General features: G+C 39.8%; 1 protein-coding gene across 2 annotated transcripts in view; it reads left to right on the top strand.

The window, feature by feature from the left end:
* FRMD3 (FERM domain containing 3) overlaps positions 1-15,158 on the top strand; it is a 307,451-nt gene that overhangs the window by 156,869 nt on the left and 135,424 nt on the right. For both annotated transcript variants that reach the window (XM_027048214.2, XM_015076284.3), the window contains exon 3: positions 7,541-7,583. In XM_027048214.2, the coding sequence (XP_026904015.1) occupies positions 7,541-7,583 (43 nt within the window). The remainder of the gene's footprint in view (positions 1-7,540; positions 7,584-15,158) is intronic.

Raw genomic sequence — 15,158 nt, forward strand, 5'->3', positions numbered from 1 at the left:
GATCTTTGACCTTAGAACAGTTTGATGACGATGTGAAATATCTATGGCTAGACAGCAAGTGTTACATGGTGACGAATTCCACTGCTTGAAGGAATCCCATTGTTTCTTCTATAATTGCATTTTGGTGTCTTAGTGTACTTTAAAATAAACAGCAGTTTGTGTTAATGTTAAACAGTTGATATTTTTACAACCTCTGTTGCATTTTCAGAGTACTACTGTTTTTTCCTTGAAGTATACATTAAGGCTTTCTTGGATGTAGAGCAGGGCTTGGCACACAAGGGTCAGGATGGCCCCCATTTGTTTAGTAAATTTTTATGGGGACACAGCTATTTCTATTCATTTATGTATTGTTTATGTCTGCTTTTGTGTTCTGATGACAGAGTTGAGTAGTCCTGACAGACCATATGGGCCACAAAACCTAAAATATTTATGCTGTCTAGTCCTTTATGAAAAGAAAATGGTGCTGGTGCTTTCTTAGGCTTGCTGTTTCCACCTCTGTTTCCCATGGTGTTTCTTCTCCCAGCTGTTACTTCTATTTTGCTCATCCCTGAGAACCCAGAATGCAAGAGCAGTTATGGTTGAAGAAATACATTACACTGAAGCAATGAAGGTTTTCTTGCGTAGGTTGATTTCCAGAAGGACAACAACTCGTGAGTGTGCCTGGTCTATAGACATTTTTGCTGTTGTTGGCATTGTGTTGTAGATTTCACTGAAACTGGAGTGGAAACCATTGGTTACTGGTAGCTAAATAGCTAGGGCTAGCTCTAACTGGGCCATCCAGAACACTGTTGAGGTTGAGTACATTCAGATGGCATTCTTTTTCCCCCTGCAGAGGCCAGAGGGTCTAGAAATGGCATAAATTGGCTGGATAATGCAGGGACACTGAGTTACTCTGGGGCTTTGTCCAGGTGAGATGTGAGAATCAGGCCATCTTTTCAGGGCTGTGATGGGAATTGGTCAGATTTTGGATCTGGTTACTCCTGAGGGGAAAGACAATGTCCTGTTTGGGAGATTCATTCATTCTTATTTAAAGCCCCATTGGTTATTTAACACATTTCTCTGGGCTATAGATTATTCTGGTTTAGGGCATCAAGGGTTTTGAGAAAGATAACAGAGAGGTGTGTAATTTATTCTGTGAATCAATTTCAACAGAAGCCCAACATTTGAAGATAACCAAGTGTGTTATATTGTTTACTTTTGGGAGTTCTGTTTTTTTCCCCCTGGCTTAGCAGCTACCAAATTAAAAATCAATCTACTTAGTCACAAATCACCACCTCACACCCACCTTCCCTCCCCCCGCCCCAACTTCTCCTAAAGAAGCCAAAATTGGAAAGTATAAAAGAAATGCACCACTTCTATGATGGGGTAGAGAAAAATGATCTCTTAGGGCTAAGTGCAGCTGGGCCTTGCAAAATTAAAGAGATAACATTTATTGGCAATATTCTCATCCTTCAGGTTCATAGAATATGGAATGTGAGAACTGAAGGAATCTTAGGGTTCCTGGAATCTGTCCCCCTCCCCCCAAGACCACAGAGAAGGGAATGGGGACATAGAAGGGTTATTCAGCCCTCTGCTTTTCACCCCTTTTGTGAGGCTTCCTTTGACTTTTCTTTGCATCAAGCTGCTATCAATCAAAATAAACTTGTTCTAAGAGGTGGCTTCAAATGTGGTCAGGCTGGATTGTCAAGACTGAAACCTTTGTCAAAGTGGGACCTCTCATGGGGGATATACAGGTTACCGGGGTTCAAGCCTGAGGCAAAAGGAATAAAACCTTCAAAGGAAGAATTTTAAATACCATGGTGGGAGGGCAGTTTTGGGCAGGGAGTTAGGGAAGCTGTGTTGCCTCTGGATCCCAGAAGTGGATCCTGAGATAAAAATTCCAGTTTTGTTAGGCATTGTTCCCAGGAAGAAAGACTTGTGGGAGATTGGAGGGATTGGGACAGGGAAGGGAAGGAGGTCCCACAAGTGTGTGATGTTGAGCAAAGTCGTGTGGCATGTAACTTGGGCTGAAAGCCAAAGAGGAGCTCTGGAAGAGTGGTAGGTTGTGCCTTAGGGTTGTCCCGACCAAGGGGTGAAGGAGCAGAGGTATTTATCCTTGGATATCTGTCACCTCTTAACCTGTCAGTTAACAGATGAGTGGGGAGGCTCGTTCCTCACCCTGCATTGGATTCCAGTAACCTGAAGGCAGCCTTCCTGAAAAGGGTCAGGGTGCTATATAACCAAGGAGAAAATGGCATTGAGGGGATCTGAGCAGAGCCCTGGTGTTATCTCTGCAGATAAATTCCTGATACCTTCAGATCACACTGAGGGAACGCATCCTCCGATTGCTCTTACTTCTTAAGCTCCTTAGGTAGAATTAATAGTTGGGTCTTAGCCTCTTTAGTCTTTGGAATTCTTATTCTAAGTGAGAGTTCAGGAACTGAAGTTTTCAACTATTGTAAACTAGCCACAAATTCAGAGATTTGGCTGGCAGGCTTTTCTTTCTACCTCTCTTAGGGAACTTCAGTTTTCAGCAAGGAAACAGACTTAAACAAACAAAAACTAGCATATTTCCCAAGTGGCAATTGAAAGGAAGATAGAATGTTCTGAGCCTTATTTCTAATTACCAAGCACACAGCATCATGGTTACTTTCTCACAGGTGTGTGATCCACCTGTACATATAGTAACAGCGGGAGTTGTTGGTGTGGTCTAGACTCAGCTTCATTGCCCAACTCTAAAAGGAAGAAGGAAAAAAGGTAGGAGAATTACCCTTCACGTAGAGCAAGAGGCAGGTGGGAGGGAGTGTGGGAGGAAGAGAGTAGCCGAGGTGGGCTCACCAGAGAGGGGTCCTTGCTCCAACTTGGGAGTGTCTCTGAGTGAACTCACAGAAGATGAGAACAGCTGGTGTTTTCTGAGCCTTCACTATGCTCCAAGTTCTGTTCTCAGAACTTCTTAATGAATTAACCTACTTCAACCTCATGATGCTGCTGTAAGGGAAGAAACAGAGGAAGTGGCCAAGCTGGGATTTGAACCCAGGCTGGCTTCTGAGCAGGACCAATGCTGGGGGCTCAGCTGGACCTGGCATCTGCCTGTTGTGGATGAAATTCTTCTTCTTGAGTCTAAATTACATAGAATCCACCTTTAACCTCTGAGTAGAGCTAAGCTTCCTTTTTAAAAAAATGACTTTTAATTATTCATGTAATGCATGAATGCATGTAAAAAGTATGTTAAAACATCAGATAAAACAGAAGTCATGGTTTCTTTTGAGCAACACCCCTAAATTCCTGTTACTTCCCTGTTATCCAGCCTCACTGGTATCAGTTTAGTGTGTATCATTTCAGGTCTTTAAAAATACATAGAGATGCTTATTATGTATTCTTTGGAAATATATGGTAGTTTAGGGTAGTTTTTACTTGGAAAACACATCAATTCTATGATACCAATAGTTCAGAGGTTCTCAAACATTGTTGATTTATGGCTCTGTCAGTATTTTAGTAATTATTTCATGGTGCCCTTGGTAAAAAGAATATCTAACAGTGCTATCTGATAAGAGCGAGAGCCAACCAATTTAGTATTTATGTGCTAACAACTTAGTGCCATTTAAAATGTGACATACATGAAAATAGTATTTTCAGTTCATTCTTAACCACAATTACTTACGAACAGGATGTGTGTACCTGTTGGGCACCCCATGGCTCCTCAGACTCTGGGATCGGATCCAATATTACCACGTTCATTGCCTCTCTCACACCTATTTTAGCACGGTACTTGCTTTTTATCACAGAAATCGCTTAAAACCCAGCTTTTCAAAAAGTATGATATCAAAAGGAATGTAGCATGATCTAATGTTGGAACCGGGAACTTCCTTGAGCTTATAGTTGGCACACTGGGTGTCTGACAGATGTCTAGAATGGCTGCTTTTCCCTGGAGTGTTTCAGTGTATGAATTGGGAACTGTGGCCATAGTTCTGAATTCAGTGTTTGCATCTTGCAGCGTGCTTTAGAAATCTAACCATGTTAACACATAAAGATCTACCTCCTATAAAACACTGCAGAATCCGGAATATGAACAGATTACGATTTGCTTACCATTTTCCTGATGATGGCCATTAACATTCTAATACTTTATAATTGTAGTATTATAATTATACAGTGAGAATCCTTGTTATGTTCCTCTATGTTCACATGGACAAATTGCGGGATAAAGGAATTGCTGGGCCATAGGCCAGTCAGATATTTAGATTTTAATAGATACTAGAGATTGACCCTTTCTGAAGAAATGATTTCCTATAATCCCTTGACACATGACTACTGCTGGCTTATTTTTCTTAGGGCTGTACACCCCATGACTGTACTATTGCACAAGGATCATTGTCCTGGAAGAATATTTAGTGGTCACACTGTAGACATAGGTAATTAAGACACACAAGGTTTGGGGTGCCAGGGTGGCTCAGTCAGTTAAGCATCCTCCTTTGGCTTGGGTCATGATCTCACAGCTCATGGGTCTGAGCCCTGACAGCTCAGAGCTTGGAGCCTTCTTTGCATTCTGTGTCTCCCTCTGTCTCTGCCCTCCCCCACTCATTCTCTCTCTCTCTCTCTCTCTCTCTCTCTTTCTGTCTCTCTCTCTCAAAAATAAACATTAAAAAAAAACCAAGATACACAAGGTTTGAGAGGCAAGCATGGGGTGTGAATAGGCCAAGAGGAGAAGGAAGGTCAGAACCCATCAGAAACTTCAGGGTGTATTTTGTAGGACAATGAGGAGGCCAGTTAATTTTGAGTAAATTTATTTCAGGGCACGGATGGCAAATACCTTGCAGATGTACCTTAAATATTCCCTACCCCTCCATGACAGACATAGCCAATCCATCATGGTACTCATTCTCACTGAGCCTTGAAACCCTCTTCGCAGCCCTGGGAGATTGCCACTGACTAACTAGTATGGGCACATAAAGTGAAATGTACCTGTCCTCCCTGGAGGCAGAGAGGAAGAAGAGCGGCAGGTTGAAGTTTGGCAGAGAAGAGCTAAGGGGTTCACAGGATGCCAAGCAAGGAGAATTCAGAAAGTGTACTTCAGTCTTTGTGACCGGTGATTCTCCTCTGTGAAACAATAGCAGTAGGTATTGATCTCCGTAGGTATTTGTTTTCTTGCCTTAGTTCTAAATTACCCTATTTATTTCTAGAAAATAATTTAATCATCAGAAGCCCCTTTTATTATTCTCCTCCATGGGATGTGGTCTACCAATTAAACTGTACTTAAGTATCCTCAGGATCCGCAAACAGGCATTTATTGATATTTTTCACCTGCCAGGCACTGTGTAAATGTCTTATGTTTATTCACTTTTTATTAACTTCTAAAATCCTTACAACAACACTACAAGGTAGGTACTATTGCTATTCCCGTATTATAGTTGTGGAAACAGAGAGGTAAAACACTTCGGGCCACTTACTAGCTGTATAACTTTGTGCGATCAATATATTTCCCGCTGTTCATTTATAACTGTGTAAATGCCAAGCGTCACTTCTGATTAGAAACGGGTAACCAAGGGGCGCATGGGTGGCTCAGTAGGTCGATCGTCCAACTTCGGCTCAGGTCACGAGTTCACGGTTCGTGGGTTTGAGCCCCGCATCGGGTTCTGTGCTGACAGCTCAGAGCCTGGAGCCTGCTTCGGGTTCTGTGCCTCCCACTCTCTCTGCCATTCCCCAACCCATGCTGTTTCTCTCTCTCTTTCTCTCTCTCTCTCTGTCTCTCTCTGTCTCTCTCTCTCTGTCTCTCTCTCTTTCTCTCAAAAATAAACATTAAAAAAATTAAGAAAAAATGAAAAAGAAACACAACCAAAAGTAGAATGGTGGTTTCCAGGGGCCTGGAGAGAGGGGACTGGGGAGTGACTGTTTCCTAGGACTAGAGTTTCAGTTTTACAAGATGAAAGTGCTCTAGAGGTGAGTGGTGGTGGTTTCCCACCATTATGAATGTATTTAATACCACTGAACTGTACCCTTGAAAATAGTTAGGATGGTGAATTTGATGTGTATTTTACCACAATTAAAAAAAATGAAAAAAGGAGATAAACAGCGTTCTCAAGATGAAGTGATAGAATTTTGATCAGAAGCAAAGAAACTTGCTCTTTCAGTTTGTGCGATACGTCAGAGGTAAAGGCACGGTTTTCTGTCAAACTCTTCACGATGCTGATGTAGTTAAAAGACCCCTAGTCTTGTTTTTGAAGGTTGCAGAGCTCTGACACCCTGGATTGGAAACTATTGATCTGACTGCTCAATTTTTCAGCTCCTGGGGAAAGAAGTGATGTTTGTTGAGGAGACTAATATGTTTTAGAGCAAACTGATCTGTTGGGAGGCAGAATGGCCAAGGTTAAGGGCCCGTGCTCTGGAATCCCGCTGCGCACTGCCTCACCATTTGTTCTCTGGGTGACCTTAGGCTAGTTGTTTAATATTCTGAGCTCCCTGATTTCGCATCTGTAAATGGGGTGGTAGTGATGACCCATGGAATTGCTTAGAGTAACACCTGACATTTAGGAAGCCCTCAACCAATGCTAGTGCTTATTAAACTTCATGGTTGTGCATGGATATCAAACGGTAGGGACAATACAGAACTTTGAGGCTTGCTGGATGGCACAAATGGGGTGTAAGCCTCAACTCATGGTGAGCATCCTCTTTTGTCTCTAGTATTGAGCGTGGGGGATGCCCGGTAAGTGTGGGCTCTCTGATCTCCCGATGGATACCAGTGGCACTCCTCGTAGTGTCTTTATAAACTGCAGGTGTACAGAGTGACGCTTCTTGACATTTTCCAAGTGGCTTCAGGGACACCCTGGTTAGTGATCTCAAAAGTCACCTGGCTCTTAGCATGTTGAAGTGACCTCCACACGTGGTGTGGAATGAGCCAGCCACTGGGCCCAGCATGGTATCGGCTTTGAATGCCTGTCACTAACACCATTCTGAGCTACCCAAGTTTTGGGGCATCTTTGTTTTGTGGTACAGTTGGTTTTTCTTCTGGATGATCTCAGGCCTTTGAAGTTAGATATTTAAAGTCCTCTGTTCCTCCCTACTGTAAAGGGGAATTGCCTCTGTGTGACGCGGCTAACGCTGGCTTGGCCCACTGTTCACCTGAGCAGAGGCTACCTAGCAGGGGAGCAGGGTGCTGAAACTGTCTTGGACTGTGACTCTTTGAGGTCATGGATGTCAAAGTCTTCAGCCATCTGTGACTTGCCCAGAGCAATGGAACTGTATCACCTAGGAGTCCACTAGAGCCGTGAGAATATCCCATTGAAGTGCATGTTCTCTCCCTTGTTCTTCTCTCTTAGCAACTGTGTGACTCATACACTACTCAGAAAGTACTAATTCTCTGTAATTTATACCCTTGCCTGTTGTATTCTTATTGCAGAATTGTTTGTGTTGATCTTCAGAAGGCAGAACCTTGAGGAATATCTATGGGAACCAAGGCTGTACTTTGGAAAAAGACTATCTGTATTAAATTTCTTTTAGTTATTAAGTATGTGTCATGTGTATGGTTCAGCCGTTTGACCCATAATCTCTGCTTTTTTCTTCCTAGCACTGGCTTGAACCTAACAAGTCCATCTCCAAGCAAATGAAATGTAAGTGTCAATCTGTGGTTTCACTTTTGCTACGAAATGTCCAAAGATAGGTCCTGTCTCTTAACAAAATTTCTCCTGCCAGGGAAGAAATGGATGGAGGGACATGAACATGTGTGGGTGGGGGCTTCTCTCTCTTAGTGGGTGCTGTGTAACTTCTCTTATTTTCTGGCCTTTGCCTTCCTTGAAGTCACTATCACCTTACCTTCATATTTCATATTTGAACAGGAACGTTGGAATTAGATGACTAAGTATCTGTTCAACATAATCACCAGGTACCTGGTTCCTTTGGATTGTGGAGGTTGCTAGTAGGTGGTTCAGGATGGGAGGTGCAGTCTTGGGGGGATAAGGAAAGCAGGTGTATTTTGAAACTAGAATCTTGCCAGTAACTTTATTGAAGATTGTATTATTCTTTTGTACTCCTCAAACTCCATACAATAATTTTTCCCCCTTAGTAATTGTTTTCAAGCCCTCATGATGTTCTGAACTGCTTTTTTTTTTTTTTTTTTTTGGTGGGGGGAAACAGAGGCAACAGATGTTGCCTTGGGAAACATCTTTCTAGAACAGCTGGTCATCTACTTTGGGCATTGTGAAGAGGGTGTCGACTAGATCCTGGATGGCATGGTGTTTTGTCCTGATCATCTGTGCTAGGCTATAGGCAACCTGCTTTTATTTATGGCTCGGAGGAGGGCTTCTGAAATGCATTTCAGAAATTCATTGCCTGCCCTGAAATCCATTTATCCTTCCATGTCAACTTTCCCAGGGCTCTGAAATGTAGGCGATAAATCAGTTTCTCATCAGAAATCAGTTTAGTGCATATTATGTCACTTATCATTATTCAGGGGATTCTTTCCTTTTTCAAATATGAAGAAATTATTCTGGGCAGGCCTTTTAAGTGGAAGAAGGAAGAAACCAAACACGGATGGCAAACTAGCCACTAATACATTTATTGCTTAACCCTCTTTCCCCACCTCCCCCCATCCTCCCTCTCTTGTTCCCTTCCCCCCCATCCCTCCTTCTTTTTATCCCTTCCCATTCTTCTTCCTTCCCTCCCCTATGTCTCAGGAGCAAACAAACTCTGGATCAATGCAGGAAGGACAACTAAGTTGTTCTGTGGCAGGCTAATGCCCATGGCTGCTGGGAGCCATGGCTGTTGCAGGGAGCTGGCAGGAAAGATGTATGAGGTGAAAACAAGGGCAGCAGTGGACATGTGAAGTCCAGAGAGGTCAGTGCGTTGGGGTGTAACTGGAATAGAATCGGGTCAGGCATCCAAGAAGAAATAGCAGGACAGGTATCAGGAGGCTCCATATAGAATGATATGCAGGATAATAAGAGTGAATAGCATGTCCAAAAAAATTGCTGATGCCTAGTTTTATCCCTTGGCTACTAAGTTTCGATATTTTTGTTTATGTATGTAAAAGTGTTTAGACAATTTTTCAGTAAACTTATTTTCATATTTAATGATTCTTTGACTTTGGTTCTTCAATGTCATGCAATATTTTCCTTAGGCTACACACAGTTTAAAAATATAAATATCTTTAAAGTCGGATGTATTTCAGTACTTAGAAGAAAAAAAACCTTGTAATTTGTAAAGAATTTGCTGCTTAAGAGCTTTGTTCCCATGCTAAGTAAACCTGAACAACCAACTGGAAATGTATAATGTTTGGTAAAAATGTTTTAAAGATTGACATTTGACTACTGGGTAATGTCAATCTAATGACAAATGAAATCTGAATCTGGATAAAAGCTGTGTCAAATTCAATTTCCAAACCAGATGGGGTGACTCACTAGCTCTAGGAAGTGGTAAAGGTCTTGTCCATCACCCAGTCTGCTGTTGTATTTTTGAGGACATTACTGAACAAGAAATTATGTAATTTTCCCAAGATCACAAATCTAGTTTTGTTGTTGTTGATGATGGTGTCTTTTAGTATCAAGAATTTCTTTATTCTTATATGTATATCCTGGAAACATTAACTTTTAAATTAGAAAAAAATTTAAAATAGGGCTTGTATATTGTTAACCCAGAGAAACTGGGTTCAACTCCTGGAACTCATCCAAAAGGATCTATCTGGTTGCGGAACTCCAGGCAACTTCCTTCTTGGGTATCCTTTTATACTTTGACTGCTTTTGAGAAGCCATTGAGGACAAAATTTCTTGGAGGAACGGTTTGATGGTAGACTTTCAGGTTCTTTTCCCTGACCCTATTGAGATACCTTTACCTATGGGTGTTCCTAGGAATGGTGTTTCCCAGGGTTGGCTGAGGTCAGCTGCCCTGATTAACAAACTCTCTACAAAGGCATTATTATTTCTTACTAGCATTTTTTAAAACTTTATTTTTATTTTACTTTTTATTTAAAGTTTTTAAAGGTTTTCAATTTTAATGAGATATAATTGACATGTAACATTGTATAAGTTTAAGATGTGTAACATAATGATTTGATATATGTATATGTTGCAAAATGATTACCATGGTAAGATTAGTTAATATCCATTACCTCACATAGATATTCACACCTCATGTATTAAAATAGGTTTTAAATGTCCATGCTTTTTCTTAGTTCAAAATAATTTAAAATGAAAACTCAAACTATTTCCTTTCTCTTCCCCCTTGTATCTCCAAGCCCACTCTGAAGAAATAACTGTTAACAATATTTTATATATCCTTCTGGGATTTCTTATGTATATATAAACTTCCCCAATGTATGTGAGACCTTTTATAAACAAAAAATGAGATCAATCTGTAAACATTTTTCTTCATGTTGTTATTTTTTAGTAATTTTAGAGGGTTTTGTTTGTTTTTTTGTTTTTGTTTTTGTTTTTGTTTTTTTTTTTAGTATCGGTGATTGACTGGCTTCATTTTAAAAATGGCTGATAATTACATGCTTGTATAATTAATAGACATCAAAATATTTTCTAATATTTTGCTATTATACATTATGCTACAATAAACATTCTTGTATGTACTTTCTTGAATCTTATGCAAGTACATCTGTATTAGAAATTCCTTTTAGAAATGAAATTGTTGGATTAAAAGTTATACATATTTTTCATTTCCTTAGTGATAAATATCCATTTAAAGACCTTATAGTAAGTTATTCCCAACAATGTTACATGACAGTGCTTGTTTCCCCCAAATCTTGTTGAAAATAGGCAGAATCAAACTTATTTTTATGTTGACTCCAAATATTAAGGAAGAGAAATATTTAATGGAGAGAATAGTTAGTTGGACAGCTCCTTAGTTTGGTATACATTTTAAAGTGGAAAAACTTCTTAAACCAAAGTCTTTTTTCTCCTCTGAACTTAAATTTTACTTTTTAAATGAACATAAGGTAAAATTGACCTAATTTTGGTCTATAGTTCTATAAATTTTAACATACAGGTTTGTATAATCTCCAGTACAGTCAGGGTAGAGACTATATCCATCACCCTCAAAACCTCCCTTGTGCTCTCCTTTTGTAGTTACACACCTCCTCCCCTAGCCACTAGCAACCCCTGATTTGTTCTGTCAGTATAGTTTGTGTCCTTTTGAGAATGTCATATAAATGGAATCCTAAAGCATGCAATCCTTTGAGACTGGCTTCTTGAATCAGCATTAATTACTCGGAGAATCAGCCAAGTTGCTTTGTTTGTGGATACATGAAACAAAATTAATTTAAAAAATTGGTCTTTGTAAATGTCAAGAAAGTGATGAACCTCTAGCAAGACTGATAAAGAAAAAAAAATAGAAGACACAAGTTACCAATACCAGGAATGAAAGAGAGGCTATCACTACAGACCCCACAGAACAACTCTGGGCATTTAAGTTTGGCAGCTTAGATGAAATGGGCTCATTCCTCAAATACCAGGAGTTACCAAAACTCACCCAATATGAAATACATAACTTGAGAATTTTTGTAATTATCAAAGAAAGTAGGTTAAAAAACTTCCAGACAAGAAAATCTCCAACCCATTTGCTACTGCTCTGTTGCTGCCAGAGCCCCCTTTGCCTTAACTAGGAGCTTCTCTTGGAGCTTTCACCATCCATGGTGGTGCCCTTCCAGTATCTCAGAGATCTCTCCAGGGGATACCATAGGAAAAGACTGTGGAGAATCCAACACCAGTTCAGTGGTCCTTTGAATTCTTGTTGTCTTTTCCACTCTACCTACTATTATTTACTTTCCAGTGTCCTTAGGTAGCTGCTGTACACATTCTGTCCAGATTTTATAGCTGCATTCAGTCGGAGAGACAGGGTAGGGTGCAATGAATCAGTACTTCCTGGGACTGGAACCTTCCGATCAAACTTTTTATCGTTCCTTGTTGACTAGGTCAAAATGAAGGTAGGCTACATAATTTGGGCAGTATTAAGGGGAATACCTTCTTCATTTCCCTATTCCATCATTGCATGTCCATAAGTTCAAATGTGGACTGTGCTTTGATCTTTTTCTTTCCAGAGTATTCAGATAGTGGGTTGTCTGCAGATTAAGTGTTAAATGAAATGGGATATTTTGGATGTCTGATTTTCAGAGTCTTTCTTTCCTATGTAGGAATAGTGAATGTTCTCACCTATACCCTACAGATTTTGGCCTTGTTTCCATAACCGTAGGATGTAGTTTAGTGTGTTCACATGTAGTAGCACACATCAAGAGAACAGAACTTTCATGTCTTGTAGGATCTATTTAACCACAAAAACTGTATTAGCATGAAGAGGTTTTAAAAAGTGATACGTTATGACTCAGACATGCACAAATGCGACATTATTTCCCCATGACTGAATTCAATTTGCTGTGAGCCTCTTTTCCTTTGGGGACAAAAAAGTTCAGTCTTGCCACTTCAGGGTAATTTAAGATCTGCCAGTTTAGAATTTGATCTCTTTCAGGAAATTACTCAGTGAATTCATTATTTAAACATAGTCACTTGAAAGTGCATACTTCCGTATTGGGGTATTTTTCCCATACCAAGAGCTTTTCCTCTTTCTCCATTCCCAGAATGGCATCATGAGGCAGGGGAAGCTTACGTATCATCATGGCGGTGAGGGTGACATCTCTCTTGTGCCCAGTCCTCTGAATCTTCCTGTGGCCTGTCTTCTGTGACTTGGCCTTTGTTTGCTGCCCTCTTTCCCCACTGCATCCTCTCGGAATGTGACTGGTCCCATTTGGCCTTTCAGTGTGTGCTGGCATATGCTGCTAAGACCTGTGCTCCTGGCCATGGTCTTGCCCTGCACATCTACAGAGTGTCACTCTGGTGGTGCCCTCTCCAGGTACCTTTCACTCACTGGCTCTTAGCACTTCTGTATTTACCACTGGGACAGGCAGACACTGCTCAGCCTCTTCTGTGCCATGCTTCAGCCTCAGGAAAACTTATGTACACCATGTAAGGTCCTCCTCTGCTTAAACACAGCATGGGGCCATTTCTTCAGTGTCCTTCACTGACACTCACAGTGTCCTTCAAAGTCGTAACACAACACTTCCCCAAACTACTCCAGGATTTCTTTGTCTTGCTCCCATGCCTCACTCTGTTCAGCCAAGCTAGGGTGTTCAGGGGTGCTGGATGCCTTTGCATAGCTCCATATAGCATCTTAAATGTGGTTTTGTCCTCTGGGTCTCTCCAGGCTCTCTACTTGTCTTCCTTCCTCACCCCCTACTCACAATTAATACTGGTTTTTGTCCTTGGATACAAGATTAATATCCTGAAACAATACTTATTCATAAGCAGTAACTATTTCTGAAATGTAATGGGAAAAAGGGCTATTGCCTACAATAGCAATAACAAATAAAAACATAAATTACTCACAAATAAATATAACAAGAAATGTGCAAAATCTATATAAATTTTGAAATTTTACTGTGGAGTAGATAAAAAGAGTTCAGTAAATGGAGACTTCTTAGCTTCCATTTGATATTGCGAAGGTCAATTTTTTTTTTTTGCAAATTAATGCATACCTTCAAATAATTTTCAAATCAAAATATCAATGAGATCCCTTATGGCATTTAACAAACTGATTCTAAAGCTCATTTACAGGGGCGTCTGGGTGGCTCAGTCGGTTAAGTGTTAACTTCAGCTCAGGTCATGATCTCATGGTCTGTGAGTTTGAGCCCTATGTCAGGCTCTGTGCTGACAGCTCAGAGCCTGAAGCCTGCTTCTTCGGATTCTGTGGCTCCCTCTCTCTCTGCCATTCCCTGTTCATGGTCTATCTGTCTCTCTGTCTCTCTCTCAAAATAAACATTTAAAAAAATGTGAAAAAGGCTCATTTACAAAAAAAAAATGCTTCAGAATAGCTGATAAATATGTGAAAAAGAACAATGATAGGGTCCTTGTTTTATTAGGTAGCAAATCAAGGCATATGAGCTATAATTATTGAGTCCTCGTGATAGACACGTTAAGATGGACACAGGAATAGGAAAAGAAACCAAACAGAAAAAGAAAAAACCCTTCAAACTGACCCATTATTTGTGAGAATATGGGTTATGATAAAGATTGTATTTCCTATCAGAAAGATGGATTTCAAGGCATGATTTTATGGATTGCCTTTCCACTTGGAAAAAGAAAAGAAGCTAAAGACCTACCTCACACCATGGGATTAATTCCTGATAAATTCAAAAGCCCAATATATTTAATCATCTGTACAAGTTTTAGGTAAAAATTCAGGACTATTTCTTATAATTATGGAATAGGGCTTCCTAAGGAAAATATAAAAAATAGAAATAATGAAGCAAAATGCTGACAAATTTGTGGAAAAATTAAACTCATGTACCAGAATATTTGCTTTGCTACTGCAAATGAGCAGTAGATTTTCAGTAAATATTTGTTGAGTGAATGAGTATAAAACAAATTATAAATAAATGAAAACACAAGCAAAATAAATAATGGAAGAGCATTTGCCAACTACCTAACGAGTCGTAAATATGCAGAATCTATAAAGTGTGATGGTATAAACCCAAAGATAAACAACTCAATAAAAATGTGTAAAGACCCGTAGAAGGAATAAAAATAAATGGCCAGGAAACTCATAAACAGGTGCTCAATATCATTAGTAACAAGGAAAATGTAAATTAAGGTATTTTTTGTTACACTGGGAAAATGGTTAATACTGATAATATCCAATTGATGAGGATGAGAGTAACACTTCTGGTGGGGGCGTATAAACTAGAAAAGCCATTTGGGAGGGAAATTTGGACATATCTTTCTAGATTAAAGATGTCTGCGTCCCTCACACACTAATGACAAACGATCTGTCCTGGGCATAATAAGTGAAGAACTATAACAAAATGGTGGTAATTTAACCATTGGATTCCTTTTAGTTCTTTCATTTTTGTCAAAGCGCTCAAACAAGCAGCTGGAAGGTAATATAAAAATTATGTTTTAGCTGATTTGATTACATTTTTGTTGTTGAATTCTCTCTAAAGTTATCAGCCATCGCTCATTTGGACTCATCTGATGAGTTAACTTTCTCTCTGTGTAGAATAAACTGCTTTGTATAGGAGATTCTTGAATTTTAATTTTGCGCTGTGCAATGATATGCTTCATAGGTTAGTTTAGAATGATTAACAATATTCAACATCAAAATTTATGAGACTAAGTGGTGAATTCAAAGAAAGTACC

The sequence above is a fragment of the Acinonyx jubatus genome, chromosome D4 (genome assembly GCF_027475565.1).
Source record: "Acinonyx jubatus isolate Ajub_Pintada_27869175 chromosome D4, VMU_Ajub_asm_v1.0, whole genome shotgun sequence".
Classification (NCBI taxonomy): Eukaryota; Metazoa; Chordata; class Mammalia; order Carnivora; family Felidae; genus Acinonyx; species Acinonyx jubatus.